Source organism: Festucalex cinctus, chromosome 8, assembly GCF_051991245.1.
Source record: "Festucalex cinctus isolate MCC-2025b chromosome 8, RoL_Fcin_1.0, whole genome shotgun sequence".
Taxonomy (NCBI): domain Eukaryota; kingdom Metazoa; phylum Chordata; class Actinopteri; order Syngnathiformes; family Syngnathidae; genus Festucalex; species Festucalex cinctus.
The window spans coordinates 10,339,757-10,356,593 of NC_135418.1; the positions used below are offsets into that span (position 1 = coordinate 10,339,757).

General features: G+C 39.6%; 2 protein-coding genes across 7 annotated transcripts in view; both read right to left on the reverse strand.

Annotated features, from left to right (window-relative positions):
* Positions 1–1,724: 1,724 nt before the first annotated feature.
* On the reverse strand, positions 1,725–5,612 carry sla2a (Src like adaptor 2a). Of its 3 annotated transcripts, none has more exons than XM_077530828.1 (8): positions 4,259–5,612; positions 4,016–4,104; positions 3,833–3,932; positions 3,652–3,738; positions 2,903–3,006; positions 2,661–2,813; positions 2,203–2,335; positions 1,725–2,098 (listed from the first exon to the last, which is right to left on the reverse strand). In XM_077530828.1, exons 2-8 carry the CDS (start codon positions 4,092–4,094, stop codon positions 1,975–1,977), a joined length of 780 nt encoding a protein of 259 aa, XP_077386954.1. In that variant the 5' UTR covers positions 4,095–4,104; positions 4,259–5,612; the 3' UTR covers positions 1,725–1,974. The 3 variants fall into 3 exon arrangements, with proteins under 3 accessions (XP_077386954.1, XP_077386952.1, XP_077386953.1); XM_077530826.1 differs by having other exon boundaries at positions 4,016–4,107; XM_077530827.1 differs by having other exon boundaries at positions 4,016–5,612.
* A 27-nt stretch (positions 5,613–5,639) lies between these two features.
* Positions 5,640–16,837, reverse strand: part of ndrg3a (ndrg family member 3a) — a 40,316-nt gene continuing 29,118 nt past the window's right edge. For 3 of the 4 annotated variants that reach the window (XM_077530831.1, XM_077530832.1, XM_077530834.1), the window contains 12 exons: positions 14,815–14,877; positions 14,661–14,721; positions 11,783–11,869; positions 11,375–11,431; positions 10,886–10,989; positions 10,749–10,814; positions 10,630–10,681; positions 10,491–10,538; positions 8,931–8,966; positions 8,796–8,847; positions 7,165–7,203; positions 5,640–6,688 (listed from right to left, as the gene is read on the reverse strand). In XM_077530831.1, coding sequence (XP_077386957.1) covers positions 6,516–6,688; positions 7,165–7,203; positions 8,796–8,847; positions 8,931–8,966; positions 10,491–10,538; positions 10,630–10,681; positions 10,749–10,814; positions 10,886–10,989; positions 11,375–11,431; positions 11,783–11,869; positions 14,661–14,721; positions 14,815–14,877 — 838 coding nt within the window. In that variant the 3' untranslated portion in view covers positions 5,640–6,515. The remainder of the gene's footprint in view (positions 6,689–7,164; positions 7,204–8,795; positions 8,848–8,930; positions 8,967–10,490; positions 10,539–10,629; positions 10,682–10,748; positions 10,815–10,885; positions 10,990–11,374; positions 11,432–11,782; positions 11,870–14,660; positions 14,722–14,814; positions 14,878–16,837) is intronic. The other variant, XM_077530833.1, reaches the window with a different exon arrangement.

The window sequence follows — 16,837 nt, forward strand, 5'->3', positions numbered from 1 at the left end:
TTTCATTGTACTCAGGGCCGGCGCTAGCTATTTTGGTGCCCTAAGCATAAATGTTTTGTGGCAGCATTGGTACTTTTGACTGTCTAAAATATGTGCTGCATGAATTCCTCAACTGAATCGAAAATCGTTGTGAATCATGAATTGAATCGGGCCCTTGTGAATCGAATTAAATCGATTCTGGAAATCTGAATCGATACCCAACCCTACTTGTAAATGTCAATATTGAAGTTTTAAAAATGTTCACAAAAATAAGTGATAAATAATAAGTCTTTCTAAAACTAACAATGACACCAAATACTCAAATAAATAAAGCTAAATGAATTAAAATAAAACTCAATGCCACTACTATTAACAAATAAACATCTGGAAATAAACAAAGTGCAAGCAAGTTAGTAGAGGCCCTACAGAGGCACATGTCTCCATTTCTGGGCTGCAAAATCGGCTATCAGGTCATCATATGACAGCTTTTGTGCAATTTCCGCATTTATGTTAGGGTATGAAATGCTCCTTGAACATATTGAAGCATTGATCCTGTATTCAGAAATACAAGACAATATTTGGGAATTCTACAATGAAATATGGTTTTGAACCAACCAACATTTTCTAAATTGATTAGGATTATGGTATCGTGCAGGCCTATATTTAAAACACAGGTACATGAAAATTTTAATAATCTACCTTTTTAGAGAAGGATTGATAGGGCACTATGTAAAAATTCTGGACATAATGTTAAAACTATGAATATGAAATGAGGAAATCTACTTAGCCTTAAGATGATTATTATTATTATTTTCAAATTACACTTTCACCAGTACATGCCGCTCTTGGCCGTTCCATATGAAACAATATTGTCTCGTCACATTCCATTTAACATGCCGTATAATGAACGTGCTGGTCACAACCATTCCACTGCGGCGGTTTGGAGTGTTTTTTTGTTTTGTTTTTTTGCTAACTGTGGTCATGTAAACGTAGCTGCTACAAAATAAACAAATTGTCATACCTGCAAGTGACGCGCGAGCATCATCTCATTGTTTTTTCTTTTCCTCTTTTCCGCCCCTAATTCTTGATGCCTTTTTGATGACATGTCCAGATATCCAAGAATAAACTTCTGCCAAATTTGTGATTGAAGCATAAAGTGCACCCCGCCCCCCTCCCCCTTTCCCTAGTAGTTTGCTCCGTTGGAGCAAAAGTGCACCCCGCTACCCTCCCCCTTTCCCAAATAGGAACAAACTACTAGGGGAGGGGGGGCACCAACGTAGACCAGCGATACCGCTCGTCGAGTAAATAATGCTACGTTATTTTTTGTATTTATTAACATGCTTTAAAAGCTTTTATTTTAAATATTAGACACTGATATTATAATTTCTAATATGATTATTTTTACGGGCTTGATTTGTTTTTTGGTGCCCCCTTCGGCAGTTGGTGCCCTACGCGCAGTGCGTGGTAAGCGTATGCGGAGCGCCGTGTCTGATTGTACTTGGCCATCATCAAATAATTTTACAAATAGATTTGTTGACTTTGTGGCTAATACTACGAAGTCCAGTGTGTACAGACTACTGTGAATTCCAGAGGTGAAACCAGACTCCAAACAAGAAGTGTTAACTCTGTAACTTAATTGCAGCGAAGTAACAATTGTTTGACTGTTGTTTGTTGCCATCATATCACGCAGTATGATTTCTGATAAAGATAATGGGTTAAAAAGCAGTGAAAGACAGAAACAGCTGTCAGATGGGAAGGCTTTTCCGCGAGTCCCTCTTCAATGATTGGCTTTATTAGATCAGTTACATTGATATTTGTAGATGAATTGCCATTCAGAAACATTTAACAATCACACATTATACATTCAAATAGCAGTAGGCTAAATAATAAGTTAAGAACAGGACTTTTCATCAATAGTAAAATAAAAGGTGTTTCCAATCATGTCCAGGATTTTCGGAAGAATATCATCACTGAAGCCCGATTGAAATTTTGAGCTCAAGTGTCCCAGCCGTGGTCGTTGCCTTCTGTCATTTGGAGGTAAGAACTGATGGCCTCCCTCAGACCTTCACTCACCATTGAGCTACTGGACCCGGTTCTCCTTTTCTTTAGAATCATGGATCTGAAAAACAGTTGGAATGGTGCTTTATGGTAATAGAGTTAATCACAGTTTGACAGTTTGATGTTTGGTGTCCTTCGTAGACGTATTAGTGGACTTTCACACACCTGCTGATATCCTTCCAGTTGTTAGTGGGGTCCCTGTTGGCTGTGGGGATGGCAAGCCTGTTCTCTCTGGAGACATCTAAACCCTGAATGAAGCAAGGCTCATCCAGATGACAGCAAAGTCCATCTGCAAACTCTGTAAAATCATGGGTGGTACTTTTATTAAGAAATTTGTGTAAAATTACGTTTAAAAAAACACATTTTTGGGGGGGTTTTGTTTTGCATCCTGTCCAGAGCATTAATATAAATCTCAGACACCTTTGATATTGCTTTTCCAGATATGCCTGTTTAAAGGAAAATTACATGAAGCAAGTCATCATAATATTTATTCAGAACGGGCAAAGCAAGGATCTGAGAGGAGTCCAAATCTTTGCAAAAGAAAATGAAAACACTGGACATCTACCTTTAGGAAATTGATCAAACACATTTAATAATTTGAAAATCCCATGAAGCCTACAAACCTGAATAGTATTCCACCAGATGTTTTAGAGATGAGAAGGATCGTGTTGGAGTTATGTACACTCGGCCATTTTGGAGTTGAGAGATGAGGTAGTGTTTTACAGAATCCGAGTACAAAAGATTGACTCGGTACCGGATGGACAGTGAAAAGCAATCTAAAGCGATGAAGAGCACAAAAACAGCTGAGTTATAAAACAGACAGAAACGCTCCACTCATTTCAAACATGAAACATAATTCTCAAACCTGCGTTTGTCTCCGACTCTCGTATTAAGAAGCCTCCAATGCGGTTTTGTGGTTGCATAAGGAGCTCTTCTGCTTTGTGCCTGCTAATACCTGTGAACAGCCACCTGCATGGATAGAGAGAGACATGATTGTACACCTATTTTGGCCGAATGTGAAGGGAATCGCCTCCCAAACACAACATTCATAGGGTGAAGGTCAGGCTGCAGTCAACTATCATTTTACACTTGTATGAGGGTTAAGAAGTCAAGTATCCATCTTTTTAAACTTATGTGATTGTGAGAACCCTTAAAGTAAAAGTCAACCTTAAACATTTCTTGACAATATAACGGTATATGTGACTTCACTAAACATGACATTCTGATTGATATTATATTTGTGGATTATGAGTTATGAAGCAAAATCCAGCCTTTTTTTTTTTTTTAAATCCATCTCAGAAGGGCGGCCATTTTGTCACTTGCTGTCAACATCAATGTTGCTCAGAGCTCAGGGCAGCCAACGACCAATCACAGCTCACATGTTTTCTGAAGCTGAGCTGTGATTGGTTGTTATCTGAGACACTGCCTGAGATGAATAAAAACGGCTGGATTTTGCTGCTCAACTCATATTCCACCAACACAATTTTAACCAGAATACGGGGCTGCAGAGAACACATTATTATAGCAAATAAAAAATAAAAAATTGGGGGGCTGTCTTCCCCTTTAAAATGTTGTTTTAACTTTTATCACAATGACAACAATTACATAACTTACCTATGCGTCACTTTGGCCGTGTAGTTGGTGGGAATGTACATCTCCCTACTTGTGGTAGTGGACCTTACCATCAGAACGTTACCATCGCTAAAGAGAAGAAATGTCATTGTGAGCAGTTTCAGCCAACAATGTGAAATTGGGGTGATATTCCAATGATGAGAGATAAAAAAAAAAAACATACTCTGATATGATGCTAAGTCTCTCCCCGACGCTTATGACCAACTCTGTGCTACCAAATGATGGAAAGTCGTAGAGGGATACAATCAAGGTGTCCTCGGAGACTGTACAAATTCAGCATTAAATTGTGACATTTCAGTATATATATAAAGCAAGAATGTCTTGTGACAGGTCGATAAAAGCCTACCTGATGGAAGAGGTTCTGGTGGATTTTCTAAGACTGTCAGGTTAGAAGTAGAACTGCATCTGGAGGGGCAGATCCCCATGTTCTTTGACCTGCTGGTTTGAAAGTGCTACTGTTATAGATACGCAAGATGCATTCAAATCCTTTCAGATATGTTTGACATAATGCAATAGTTAAACTGTACCATGATGCATGAACGACATAGTTGTAATAATCACAAATATTAGAGGAAAAAAAAATACTTACCACCCTTAAATAAAAATGTGTAATAAGTCCACCTCTTTCTTTTTTTTTTTTTTAGTAGAGCTTATACAAATCCTGTAAGCAGAGGTATCTCGATGAAAATGTGCTCATCTGCTTCCAACATACACACACTGAAATATAAACGCTCAGGATTTCGCTCTCAGACCTGCAGAACAATCAAAACGAATGCTGTGCAACCAGGAAGGCTGATGTTCTTGCAGCTGCAAACAGGTGGGCGGGGGTGGTTTTGTTAGTGGAGATATGTTTCCTGCATATTGCTCTTTTTAGCATGCATGCATGCATGTCTGTTTCTGTCTTCAGCAGCACTTGCCCTTCACATCCTGACACGAGGAGCTTCGTGTCAGTCTTTCTGTAACAAGTTCAACTTGACAGTGCAAAAACGGCATACATAAAAAAAGGTTTTGCGGGTTGACGAGAGATCCGCTAAAGGACAGTCGGAAAAAATATATGAAATCTTCGTTTGCTCTGCTAAAACGGGGCATCGGCTTGTGATATCTACGTAATCTGCATGGTTAGAAGTAAGGGTTCCAAAAGGCTTCTTCATGAAGGACAGAGGTTCTATACAGAACTATGGGCTTCCGGGGAACCCTTTTTTGGAAAATAAATAAATAAATTAATTCATCTTCAAGGGTTATTTTGAGACTAAGGGTTCCTGTAAGAACCGTTTCAATACAGAGAACTCATTTTGGAAGAAGGGGTTCTTCAAGGCTTGTTGAAAACATGGGTATTAGAAGATGCTTACCATCAAATTTTCAAATGTTTAGCCATGTTTCAGGATTCACTCAGAAATTCTAAGAACATTCTACAACGAGAATATTGAGTAAATTTGACCAGTTTAAAAAAAAAAAAAAAAAAAAAAAAAAGTTAGTCCAGCATTGAGGAACAAACTCATGACCTTCAGGTTGGGAGACAAAAACTGTATCACCTGAGCTATGCCAATCATGTTTGTCCCTGTACTGCATTGCTGGTGTGTCCAAAATGAGACCAACTTGGATTTACACGGATTTAACCCGCTATGTTCTTGGTAGAACCCTTTGGTAGAGTTCCAGGTGGAACCTTCATAAATGGTTCTAACAGGAACCCAAAAAAGGTTCTCCTATGAGGACAAGCTGGGGAACCAAAAAAGGTTCTAACAAGCACTTTTACTTATAAGAGTGTGAACATGACACCAGAGTCAAGTTTATCATCTTTCTCAGAAAAGCTAAACCACAGTGCTAAATATAGAAGTCTTCATCTGTGACAAAAAAAAAGAAGTGAACATGATGCGGAAATAATTGTGGCTTGAAGACAAAATCACCTCAGTCACCATTTTTTCCACTAACAGGAGCAGAAGCAGACACAATAAATAATCAAAAACATGAAATAACTTATTTTACCTCTTTATTGAGTAGTAAGTAAAAGAGTCAGCAGATAAGTGAGCGGAACCCCTGGGTCACATGACACAGGTTACTATATTAAAATCAACACCATGAAGAAATAAAATAGGGGAAAAGTGTAAACAAGGTTAAAGCGACAGTAGAACACATTTTCTTCAATGCTAAATCGTACTTCAAGCTGTTTTTACCTGGCGTGTTGATGCTCCGTTTACTTTAAGCACATACAGCCACCTTCCTTCTGCAGCTACGTTTCGTTAGTCGAATGGCAGAAAAGCCCAAGTCATTTTTTAATAGGAATAAAAAAAATAAAATAACAATGCGCTTGTTGAATTTGTTGGCTTTCTTGTTTCCCCAAAGTGTTCAATAATGACGTAGGCGATTATGCTATTTGGCTAACGATTTGTCTGTTTCTACACTTGTTGCATCATATTGCAGTCTTCAGTTTAATTAAAAACGCACAAATACAGAGTGACTCACAAGTCATGGTGGGATCTTTAGACCTCAAACTAAAGAAATGGATTAAAACCGAGTAAGTATTGTAGCATTCAATGACAAAATAAAACATATTAACAACGTTGATGGTTGGACCTACTGTAGGAACAAACATGAAAAACAATAAATACAAGGTGAGTGGATCACGTGAATATATAAGACATCTGAATATAGTGGTAGTAATGGTTAAGGAATGTGTTTCTTTTATAATGATATAGTTTAACAATAGGTTTCTGTTGATATAGCTATTAGATCCTCTTCTAAATCACACAGTTCCTTACGGAACAATTCGGGTGTTGAATTGAGGGCGAGAAAGCGCAGGAGAGAGGGCACATAAGTTACAAAGGGAGCGCGCACATGGGTGGGTTTGTTTAGCAGGACACCTCCATGGTCTGGGGTCCGGCCTGGCGGTCCATCGCCGCCGAGGCGTTGTTCTCATGCAGGCTATTCAAGTTGTGGCGGCTGCGACTGCTCTCCATGGAGGTGGTGCTGGAAGAGGAGGCGGTGCGTGAGCGAGCCAGGCGAGTCATTCCTGCTGACGGCACTGGGCGAGAAGAAGGAAAATAAAAGACATTTGTGAACATTGCCACCACTCGCTTGCATTGTCTGATGTAATAGCGCTAACAAAGTGATGTGGCAAACATGCAAACACTTGAAACCAATATGAAGAACGTAAATTGAAAACGGGTAGAACAAAATGTATGCGTGTTTTTGTTGAAAACATATTGAGGTATCACAAGAAAGTAAAACCTCAGCAATCAAATAACACCATCAGTTCATGCAAAAAACAAAAAGAAAACCATAAATAAATCCATGCTAAAGGATCTAAACTAGTCTTCTACACGGGGATAAATGTGCATCAAAGTATGCCAGAAATCCTCCCGTATAAATAATGATATACATAGTGACATATACAGGATTTCTGCATGTATTCTGCATGCCATTCATCCACCGTGGCGTGTTGTGAGGCCAGATGGCTTCAAAGCTTTCTAGTCGGGCAGCTTTTTAAGACCCTGGTACCTGATTCGTTGCTCAGGTGACTGAGAAGGACATAGGGAACTGGAAGCGATGATTAAAGGACAGAAAGAGGAAGAAAGGTTGAAAAGCTTTTCTTGTCTCAGTTTACCTTTTAGCATAGTTGTGACTCAGCGTATTGGACACAAAAGTAAATCACAAAGTGCAAATTTGATTTTTTTCTTCAAAGCCTACATTCCACCTTGTAGAATTTCCCACAATGGGCAATGTGTTAATGAGGGAAAAGTAGCTTTCAGAATCATGCTGAGGTGTTAAGATTTATTTTCCACCCGTTCTCTTTTTGTAATCTCAACTAATCCTACAGTGGCATTTGCTCAACAGGACGACTGAATGACATTTCAAGCAAAGCACCAAAGGGTGCCTCTCTCTCACAGTTGGTGGGATTTTGGAACATAAGAGCAGAATCAGAATTAGAAGTTCACATTTGTCTTCAACGTCCCCAAAACAAGTTCAAATATGACATAATAGCATGCCTTCACGTGTTTAGAGCGTTTTGGAGCAAATTGAAAAATGAAGTCTTGTATGCACAGCAAATCTAGTAGAAAAAGGGGCAAAATATTTGAAAGGATCTCAAGTAAATAAAAAAAAGTGTACAGGGGGTATATGGGACAGTTTGCAAACAAATGAGTGTTTTAAGTGTCACACTTAATATTCACTTGACAGTGTGCATTCAGAATGCATACAATCACACCTACATTTTATTGTCTTATTTTATAGATGAACACTTGGAGGCCTGCTTAACACTAGGGATGTCACGATAAGGGCAAGATCGTGATATTAAAACTGCCACAATATGGTCGTAGTCATGTTCACAATATTTAAAAGGAACACATCTGTTAAAAAAAAAAGTCAGGTTGATTTCCATTTGTGCAGTACTAGCACCCTCTAGTGGCTAGTTTATTAGTGCAATTTAATTTTCATTAGGGATGTTTTGGCTTTCTATGTTTAAAATTATGCTAATTGTCAGATGAAGGGGAACCTAATTTGCTTGTGAAGCGAACAATGTGTGCTTGCATTACCAAGTGCCTCAATATTGTTATTAGAGCTTGGAAGGTGGTTTATATGCATTGCTGTTATTTACAAAAGCACAATATCGTGCTTTTTTAAGTATGAGCTCTCTTTTTTACAATATTGTGATCGTTTTTAAATATCGCCAACGCCCCCACAATTATCGTGATAATATCGTATTGTGATGTTTGGATATCGTCACATCCCTACTTAACGCCGCACTGCAACCAGAAAGTTTTTGACAGAAAATGAAAGCACACTAGACAAAAGCCAGAGAGAACTGCATTCTTTTGAGTTGACACCTCACCTACTGAGTGTTAGCAGTACTACTCAACACTACAGAGAGAAAAGCGGAAACCACATTAGCGTCTGTTGGTGCGCAGGTAGCAAAACATGGCCATTTGTGACCAAGCTGACAGAAAAAAAAATGGCTGTAGTTCAAAACGCATCATCGGGGCTGTTGAGCAACAGTTCACAAGGACAACAATAAGGTACACAAGACATTATAGTGGTGTCAACAGGAAGTGCTCTGCGACCACATATGCGTCACTTTGAACCGGTTTACATTGCAAGATGTTTCATACAAAATGAAAGGCATGCATACTTACTGTAGCCCATTCCCTGAACAAAGTACTTGAAGGCCTCAGCAAGTTTTCCTGGCTGTCAGTACATAACGTTACAGAGAAGTTAGAAGGCAAAATGAAGAGATGACATGGGTGTGTCTGAAAAAGCAAACCTCCTACCTGCACAACCTGGGGCAAGCCTCCACAATCGGCCATCTGAGAGAATGGACAAACACGATCAGTTTGAGTCAGCTACAATAATTCATTGCATGCAATTGTCACAAACAATTCAGTAATAGACTATAGGGGGCAAATAATTAACACAGTATAGGAAAGCATTTTCAGTAGAATGTTCAGTTTTGTGTTTCAGTGAATGTTGAAGAACTAAATTTGAACTGAAATGCTGTTAAATTAATTGAACTGTTGACATGCAAAAAGTGGCACTTTAAGTTGGATTTAAGGGTTGGATTTATCCATCCATCCATCCATTTTCTGTACCGCTTATTCCTCACAAGGGTCTCAGGGGGTGCTGGCGCCTATCTCAGCTGGCTCTGGGCAGTAGGCGGGGGACACCCTGGACTGGTTGCCAGCCAATCACAGGGCACACAGAGACGAACAACCATCCACGCACACAAGCACACCTAGGGACAATTCGGAGCACCCAATTAACCTGCCGTGCATGTCTTTGGAATGTGGGAGGAGACCGGAGTACCCGGAGAAGACCCACGCGGGCACGGGGAGAACATGCAAACTCCACCCAGGAAGGTCCGAGCCTGGACTCGAGGGTTGGATTTAAATCGATCAAAATATGTGAAAAACCAAGGCAAGTATATAAAATCACTCTCTTAATTTAGGAATGCTGTTGTTAAAAATAAATTGTTAAAACTTTGGAATGAGCTGAACGGTTTGACATTCCGAAGGTTTTAACCCGTTGAATAAGTTGTGAAATATGGAAGTGCTAAATTTGAATCATGTCTCCTTTTATTTCAATGCGATTATTTTCATGAGAAATACGGAATTGTCAGAAAAGGTGGGCTTTTGGGAATGAATTCTCAAAATATCCTAAATGAGGTGAGGTCGGGAAATGTGGAAGGAGTAGAATGAGGTGAAATAAAATGAAATTGGGGCAATAAAATGTAAAATACATTTTTGTGATGCATTGAAATGTTCAATACCACTTTTTTTCAGACCGAAACTCTTGAGTGGTCACTAATATTGATATCAAGCACAGATAACACTAGTATTTTTAAGACATGAAATCCACCCCCCACCCCAAAAACACACACGCACGCACGCACACAAAGCAATGACAGATCATTTTAAGCATTCACTAATAATTTCGATTTCAGTTTTCCCTCGGCAATTTATGTGCCTTGCAAAGGACCAAGAAATGCATAAGAGTTGTAATTACAGTAAATACCTGAATGAAAAACACTTCTAGGCCATACATATAAAAGAATCAAGTACAAAACGATGAATACAGTGGTAATTGAGCCTGCCTTATGTTCCATATACGTCACTGCAAAAATTAGTTTCTTGTATGCCAATTATGACCTCAAAATGTTGGAAGTCGCTTCTGTCGAACACAGAGGGCATGCATGTTATTTTGTCAAAACATATAAAGTCGAATGCTGATGAAGTCGTACCAATGAAGGCCATTCTGAATAGTACTCATTTCAGTCCTGGCTGCACAGTGGCTAAAGCGATACTGTACAAAATAAGTATTGTAAAATATTTCACCTTCAGCAGAGTGGTCTTTGTTGGATTTAACCTGGAATTGCATTCCACCTGAAACAGCAAATTTGGAATTATTTCTAAACTTTTTTTTTTTTTTTTAATAGAACTACACTGGTAACAAAGATGATGGTGTGTAATTTACCACAGCGTCCACAGCAGGTGATGTGTCACCAACCACCAGCAAAGCAGGGCACCTGGAAAAGGACAAAGATGTCATCTTAACCGGCTAAAATCACATGAATGTTAGTCATGAACGCTTACGTTAGCGTGTTGACGGTGTGCTCATTCAAACCCACGATGGGCCGTTCGATTTCCAGGTCTTGGCGACTGTGGAACATAAATGAGGGAAGGTTAGCTGCCTGACAAAAACTTGTGACACTTAAAATGTTGCATCATACTATTGGTAGGAGCCACAGAAGAGGGCCAAGTTATCCTGGTTGATGTCTTGGGCGATATGTAACCGGTAAGTCTGGATCAGCTCCTGGTTGTCTGTCAACTCATCCTATGAAACAGAGAACATTGATTGCACCAGTTTGAGTGCATGCATAATTGTTGAGCTGACATACACGTAATAAGAGGATAGAAAGAGAATAATGAGTTAATGTCTATCAGGAAAATTAAGTGAAACTGTCCAGGGAAATTTAGTGAAGTAGGTCATGTACACAGCCTCCCTCAAAAAAAAAAAAAAAAAGAAGATAAGAACTAAATGTGAAGTATTGAATAGAATGACCTCAGCCTAATTAAATCAGAACTATTCCAAGAATGCCATGTCAAGGTTCTACCCCATTTATTGACGGACTCCACTTATAAAGGGGGGAAAAAAAAAAAAGGAAGAAAATCAAGCGCAGAATTATAGTAAATGCAGTCATTAATGTTGCCTCACTCACACTGCTGAAATGATGAGCCATGACAATATCAACCAGGTTACTGGTCCATCCAGACAGCTGTTGAGCAGAAGAAGACAGAAGAAGAAAGACATTAAATGAACAGACAAGAGGCTGCCTTGAATTCTATTGAGAAGATGTTGCAATCAAGCCGTTATTCATTTCAAATGACTGAACATGACAGGCCTGAAATTGAACAGTAAAAACATCTAGTATCTACATTACGCTTTTGGAAAAAATAAAGAACCATCTACCTCTCGCAAACAGAGAAAACAGTAGATATAATGAGCATATGACATAAAAATAGGAAGTAGCAAGCAACAGTAAAATGGCGTGCAAAGACGGGCGAGCTCCGAGAGGATTGCTGGTAAATAATTCAAATGCTGCACAGGGTAGTGCAGTCGTACTGACTTTTGAAGCTGCCCAGTCGATCCAACCTTCAGCACATGGGTCGATATTGATGAGGACCAGCCCCTCCACCAGCGTGGGATTGTTCAGCTACAAGGGGAAGGACAGATAATAAGGAGGAGGATGTTAGTCAGAATCCACATAATCACCTGAGGCAATACACTTACTAAGAAAAGCACAACTTTGCAATGCTGTACACACACCCGTCACCATGGGCGGGCCATAGGGGTCCGTGCCCGCCCACCAAGATGATTGTGCCCGCCCATTTGAGGCATGGATCTCTAAAATGGTTCTCCTTTTTTATCATTATATTTTTCCATTCATTCGGTTTAGCACTCTTATATCCGAGTGTCAGTAAACGCAACACAGGTCTCGCGGTGTCGGAGGTGTGTTACGTTTGTGTTAGCTGCTTCAGTTCATTGCTTCTAATGCTCGCCCCTCGCCGAATTGTTCCTGTTTTTTGGCGTCGGCTACAGCCAACGGTGGCCATTTGTACAAGACAACTAAAAAGGGTGACATTTTCAAGTAACGTTTTCTGGCGGCATTCTTGCAAGATGTCACAATATGAAGAAATAGTTGTAGTTATCTGCAACAGCCATCACAGTCTTACTGAAAATAATGCTTGGTATGCCTTACGCTGACTTATACGCATACGCGACAAATATGTCAATGTTGCGTTCAATGCAAGAGTCATGTACATTTGTACAAGTGAAGCTGCAAGTTTCTGAGGACGCTGGCGCACAAGACAAGTGAGGAGGGACATACTACAAACTACTTTCGTGTCGGCAACGAAAGAGTCACTTGGAAAAAAAAAACTACGGGACCCACATATCGTTTTGGCATCTACAATGAGGTAGGATTTTGCTTTCCTTTTTTCTTTTTAATTCTGCTGCAGACACCGTTCAAACAGGTGGCCCGTTCGAAGCAATATGTCAGCACATCCGCCCTATTGGATGTGGCAATTGTATTTGCCATTACATCGGCAAAAATAGTAAGATTGACTTTGAATGGGATAATATAATCAAAGGTAATAATAATTCCTTATTAATCCAATGAGTTGTGGCTTGATGATACATCTCCAAGGAGAAACAGAAGGAGGCATCTTTACAAATAGCTTCACTTTGCCTCATCCAATATGGCTGCGGCGTCAACGTACTCACGACGCCACTGCAGTCTACTTTATGTGTGTGTACTGTACATGCGGTCTATGATAAAACTGTCAGCGGGCGCCATTCAATGGATAGATGCACGACAGTGCTACATAAATGTATCCAAATATATTGGGCAAGTTAATGCTGTCAGTATGTTATTCATAATAATTGGGCCCGCCCATGCATTTCATGTGCCCCACTTAAGCCTGGGCTCTGGTGACGGGTCTGGCTGTACATTTAAAAAAAAATGGTTGCAGAGTTTGAGGAGAAAATAACGAGTCAAGACTAATTGAAGTGGGATTTAGTACTTTCTGATTTGATGGTAACTGTTGCACTGCTGATAAAATAACTACAGTGCAATTGTACGCCATCAAAAGCAGTGCAAAAAAATGCGAGTATTTCGGCTATAAAAAAGAAGACAGAACAAAAAATCCCAAAACACATCCTCTGCTGACAGTGCCTCCCTGTTGTTGCCTCAACACCATCCAAACAGCGCTGACAAATCACGGACTTTTTACTTGGCGAAAGACATTCATTCAATACCGTAAATAAGGAGGGGTTTAAAAAAAAAAGAAAAAAAAAAGAAATGCCATCAGCCATACAATGCTGCAAACATGGTGAGGGCAGCTGCCTTAAACGACCTGACCAGGCTGGTAAGTTAATAATACAGTAATAATAATAATAATAATAATAATAAGTTAAAATTGTTCATGTATGATCCATAAAAATCTCATTACATTTAAGATAAGACTTAGCACCTAAAAAGTAACTTGTTCTTAGACAATTTCAATCTATTATAATACTAATGATGATAATAATTTAATTAGAAATTAATTAATTAGACATTAATTAAATTGCAATAAAACATTAAAGGAGTAGTTCACCTCCAAAATGTCTTTTTTCTATTGATTACTCATGCCATCGAGACTTGAGTACGCTAGTACAGTCTTGTTTTTTGTTGTATTTGTCATATTCCTAACACGAAAATTTGATTTAAAAAAAACATTCATTACAATGGAGGCCGAATGCAATGCACATTTGATGTTATATGAATACAATGGTGTCATGGTCAGTTAAACAAATTCTTCCCAAACAGCTATTCAAGTCATCTGGTGAAAATTCTTCCATTTTTAATATCGCAATATATCGCAGACCCCCCCAAAAAATCACAATGTCAGTTTTTTCCAATATCGTGCCGCCCTACTGTGCGGGGGAAGCAAACGGCATTCTGCCACAGATGCTGTGACTCTTCGGTGGGAAAAGACTTTGTTCCTAGTCAGTTAAAGCAAATGAATGTCAGAATCAATTTTTTTCTCATTCATTCTTAACAAGACAAGAGCAGCTGCAATGTTCCTTTAAGCCCACACCAGTTGTTTCAAAACCTCACCAACACCCGCTCAACCACCACCCCACCTCCCCCACCCCCACTTTCTGTTTTTATTAACACAGATTACACTCATTTGAGCTCTAATGCTTCAGGTGGGGAAAAGAAACCAGAAAGCACCAAGGGTGATTCATCAGCGAGACAGATTGTTGAGGAAACCTGCTGCACTGCGTGGGACCAACAAAGGGAATGATAGGAGGCTGGCTATTCCGCATAACAAGATGCGTGGCCTGGAAGAGCCTCATTTATACTGGCAATAACGAGAGGTGGGTGGAGGTTGAGGGGGAAAAAAAAACCCTCAAAGAGCCAAGGTGGATGGATGTGGTGGTGCAGGTGAGGGACTCACGGCAAAGCGGCTGAGGACGTACGCTCCTGCTCCCACGCCAAGGCCGATAACGCTGTTGACCCTGCAGGGAAGCCGCCAGTTACAGCAAGACTGTAGACATGTTACTCAATGTACACACACAATTATTCATCAGACATCACCCGGTGGTACTCACTTAAGCTGAGTCATCACAGATGGCAGCATTTCAGCCAACTCATCCATAGTTGGATAGCGATAGCTGGGGAAAGATTACACAGCTGATCATATCAACTTCCTCAGGAGCAAGTTGAGATAATCAGATATGCATATACACAGTTTGGAGACTAATAGCATACTGCCATTAGCACATGAATGAACTACTTACTTAAATTCATTTAGTATATAGCACATTTGATAAAGACTTTACAGATCTGATTGACTTGATCGTATTGACAGATATTTAGCATTTTATGCAAAATCAGTGATCATAAAAAAAAAAAAAAAAAAGCAAAAAAAATGCAAACCTGAGGCGGTTGTGAACCAGGTACCTGCTGCTTACAGGGGGATTGCGCTAACCACTATACTATTCGTTCAGTTAGGTTCAGCAGTGCAAATGTTTTACTTGTGGTTTACACAGGTGTCAGTTAGAACCTTTATGGGATTTTAAGACAGCCAATTGTCATTGCACTTTGGCATTGTAAATGTGAAGGATAATTGATTGCTTTGAATTCATTTGGACAGAATGTTTACCGATAAAGGCTACTTTTGTCACATCCATTTTCTTGGCCGCTTATTCCTCACAAGGGTCGCGGGGGGTGCTGGCGCCTATCTCAGCTGGCTCTGGGCAGTAGGCTGGGGACACCCTGGACTGGTTGCCAACCAATCGCAGGGCACACAGAGACAAACAACCATCCACACTTACAAGCACACCTAGGGACAATTCGGAGTGCCCAATTAACCTGCCATGCATGTCTTTGGAATGTGGGAGGAGACCGGAGTACCCGGAGAAGACCCACGCGGGCACGGGGAGAACATGCAAACTCCACCCAGGAAGGCCGGAGCCTGGACTCGAACCGGAGTCCTCAGAACTGGGAGGCGGACGTGCTAACCACTCGATCACCGTGCCGCCCACTTTTGTCACTATCCCATGGAAATCTCAGAGAAAGTGTGCATGCGTTCAGTCCGCAGAGGTGGTGCGGGGTTGGGGTGGGTCCATGCCTAATGATGTCAAAAAGTGACAACAGCTCATTTTGTCAGGTTGGGACGGGCTGGTGCTTGGGGAGCAGAATGACCTACTAGTAGAATTTCTCAGAGAGGGGCGAATGGAGGAAAACACCACTTCGGTGTAGGACTGGGCAATGAATCAAATGAATTCGATACATTGTTATTTTAAAAATCGAATTGTTAAAAATTTGCTAAATCGTGAAATTGAGTTTTGTCTTTTGGATTATTAAAAGATGTTACTCTTATGTTCCATTACATCCAAATGTTTTTGTGAGTTGTAATTTTGCACAAGTGGCAGAATGCTGGATGGGGTGGTTTACAAGACACGTTTACAATCGCTACCATCTACTTTATTGTGGCATTTAAGCACAAACTATGGGAATCAGTATACATTATTGTTGTCTGAACATTTTCCACAGGAATTATTTTTTAATAAATGAAACCTTTAAATAAATGTTTGTTGGGTTTATTAGATTTAAAATAGATTAATATCGCATTCATCTTGAAAGACAAAATTTTCTTTTTTGGCCATATCGCCCAAACCTACTTCTGTGATGTTTTTTGGTGAGGAATTAGCATTTTAACATGGCTAAAAGCTCCCAAAAGTTGATTTTTTGCTGTCCTTTTAATTGTTATTTTTCATAATGCGTTCAATGGGCCTCAATTATACGCAAATTTTGGCTATTTGTGGTGAATGATTGAGTGAACAGTAAAAACCAAGTTGTTTAATTAAATATATTGGTCCATCTTTTGATCGGAAATCAGTTATCGTTTTTCTTTTTTAAACTCCAAAATCCTAATCGTGCAAATCCTAATTTGATACACTAGGTAAGGCACAGTTACAAAACAAACAAAACCATTTTTAAAGGCAAAAGAATGTCAGACATTTAAATGCAAAGTAAAGAAATAAAAGTATTATTTTCTAAAAAAATAAGAACAAATAAGATTTAAAAATGAAAAAACAAAAAACAAACTTGAATCATAGGTATGGTGAA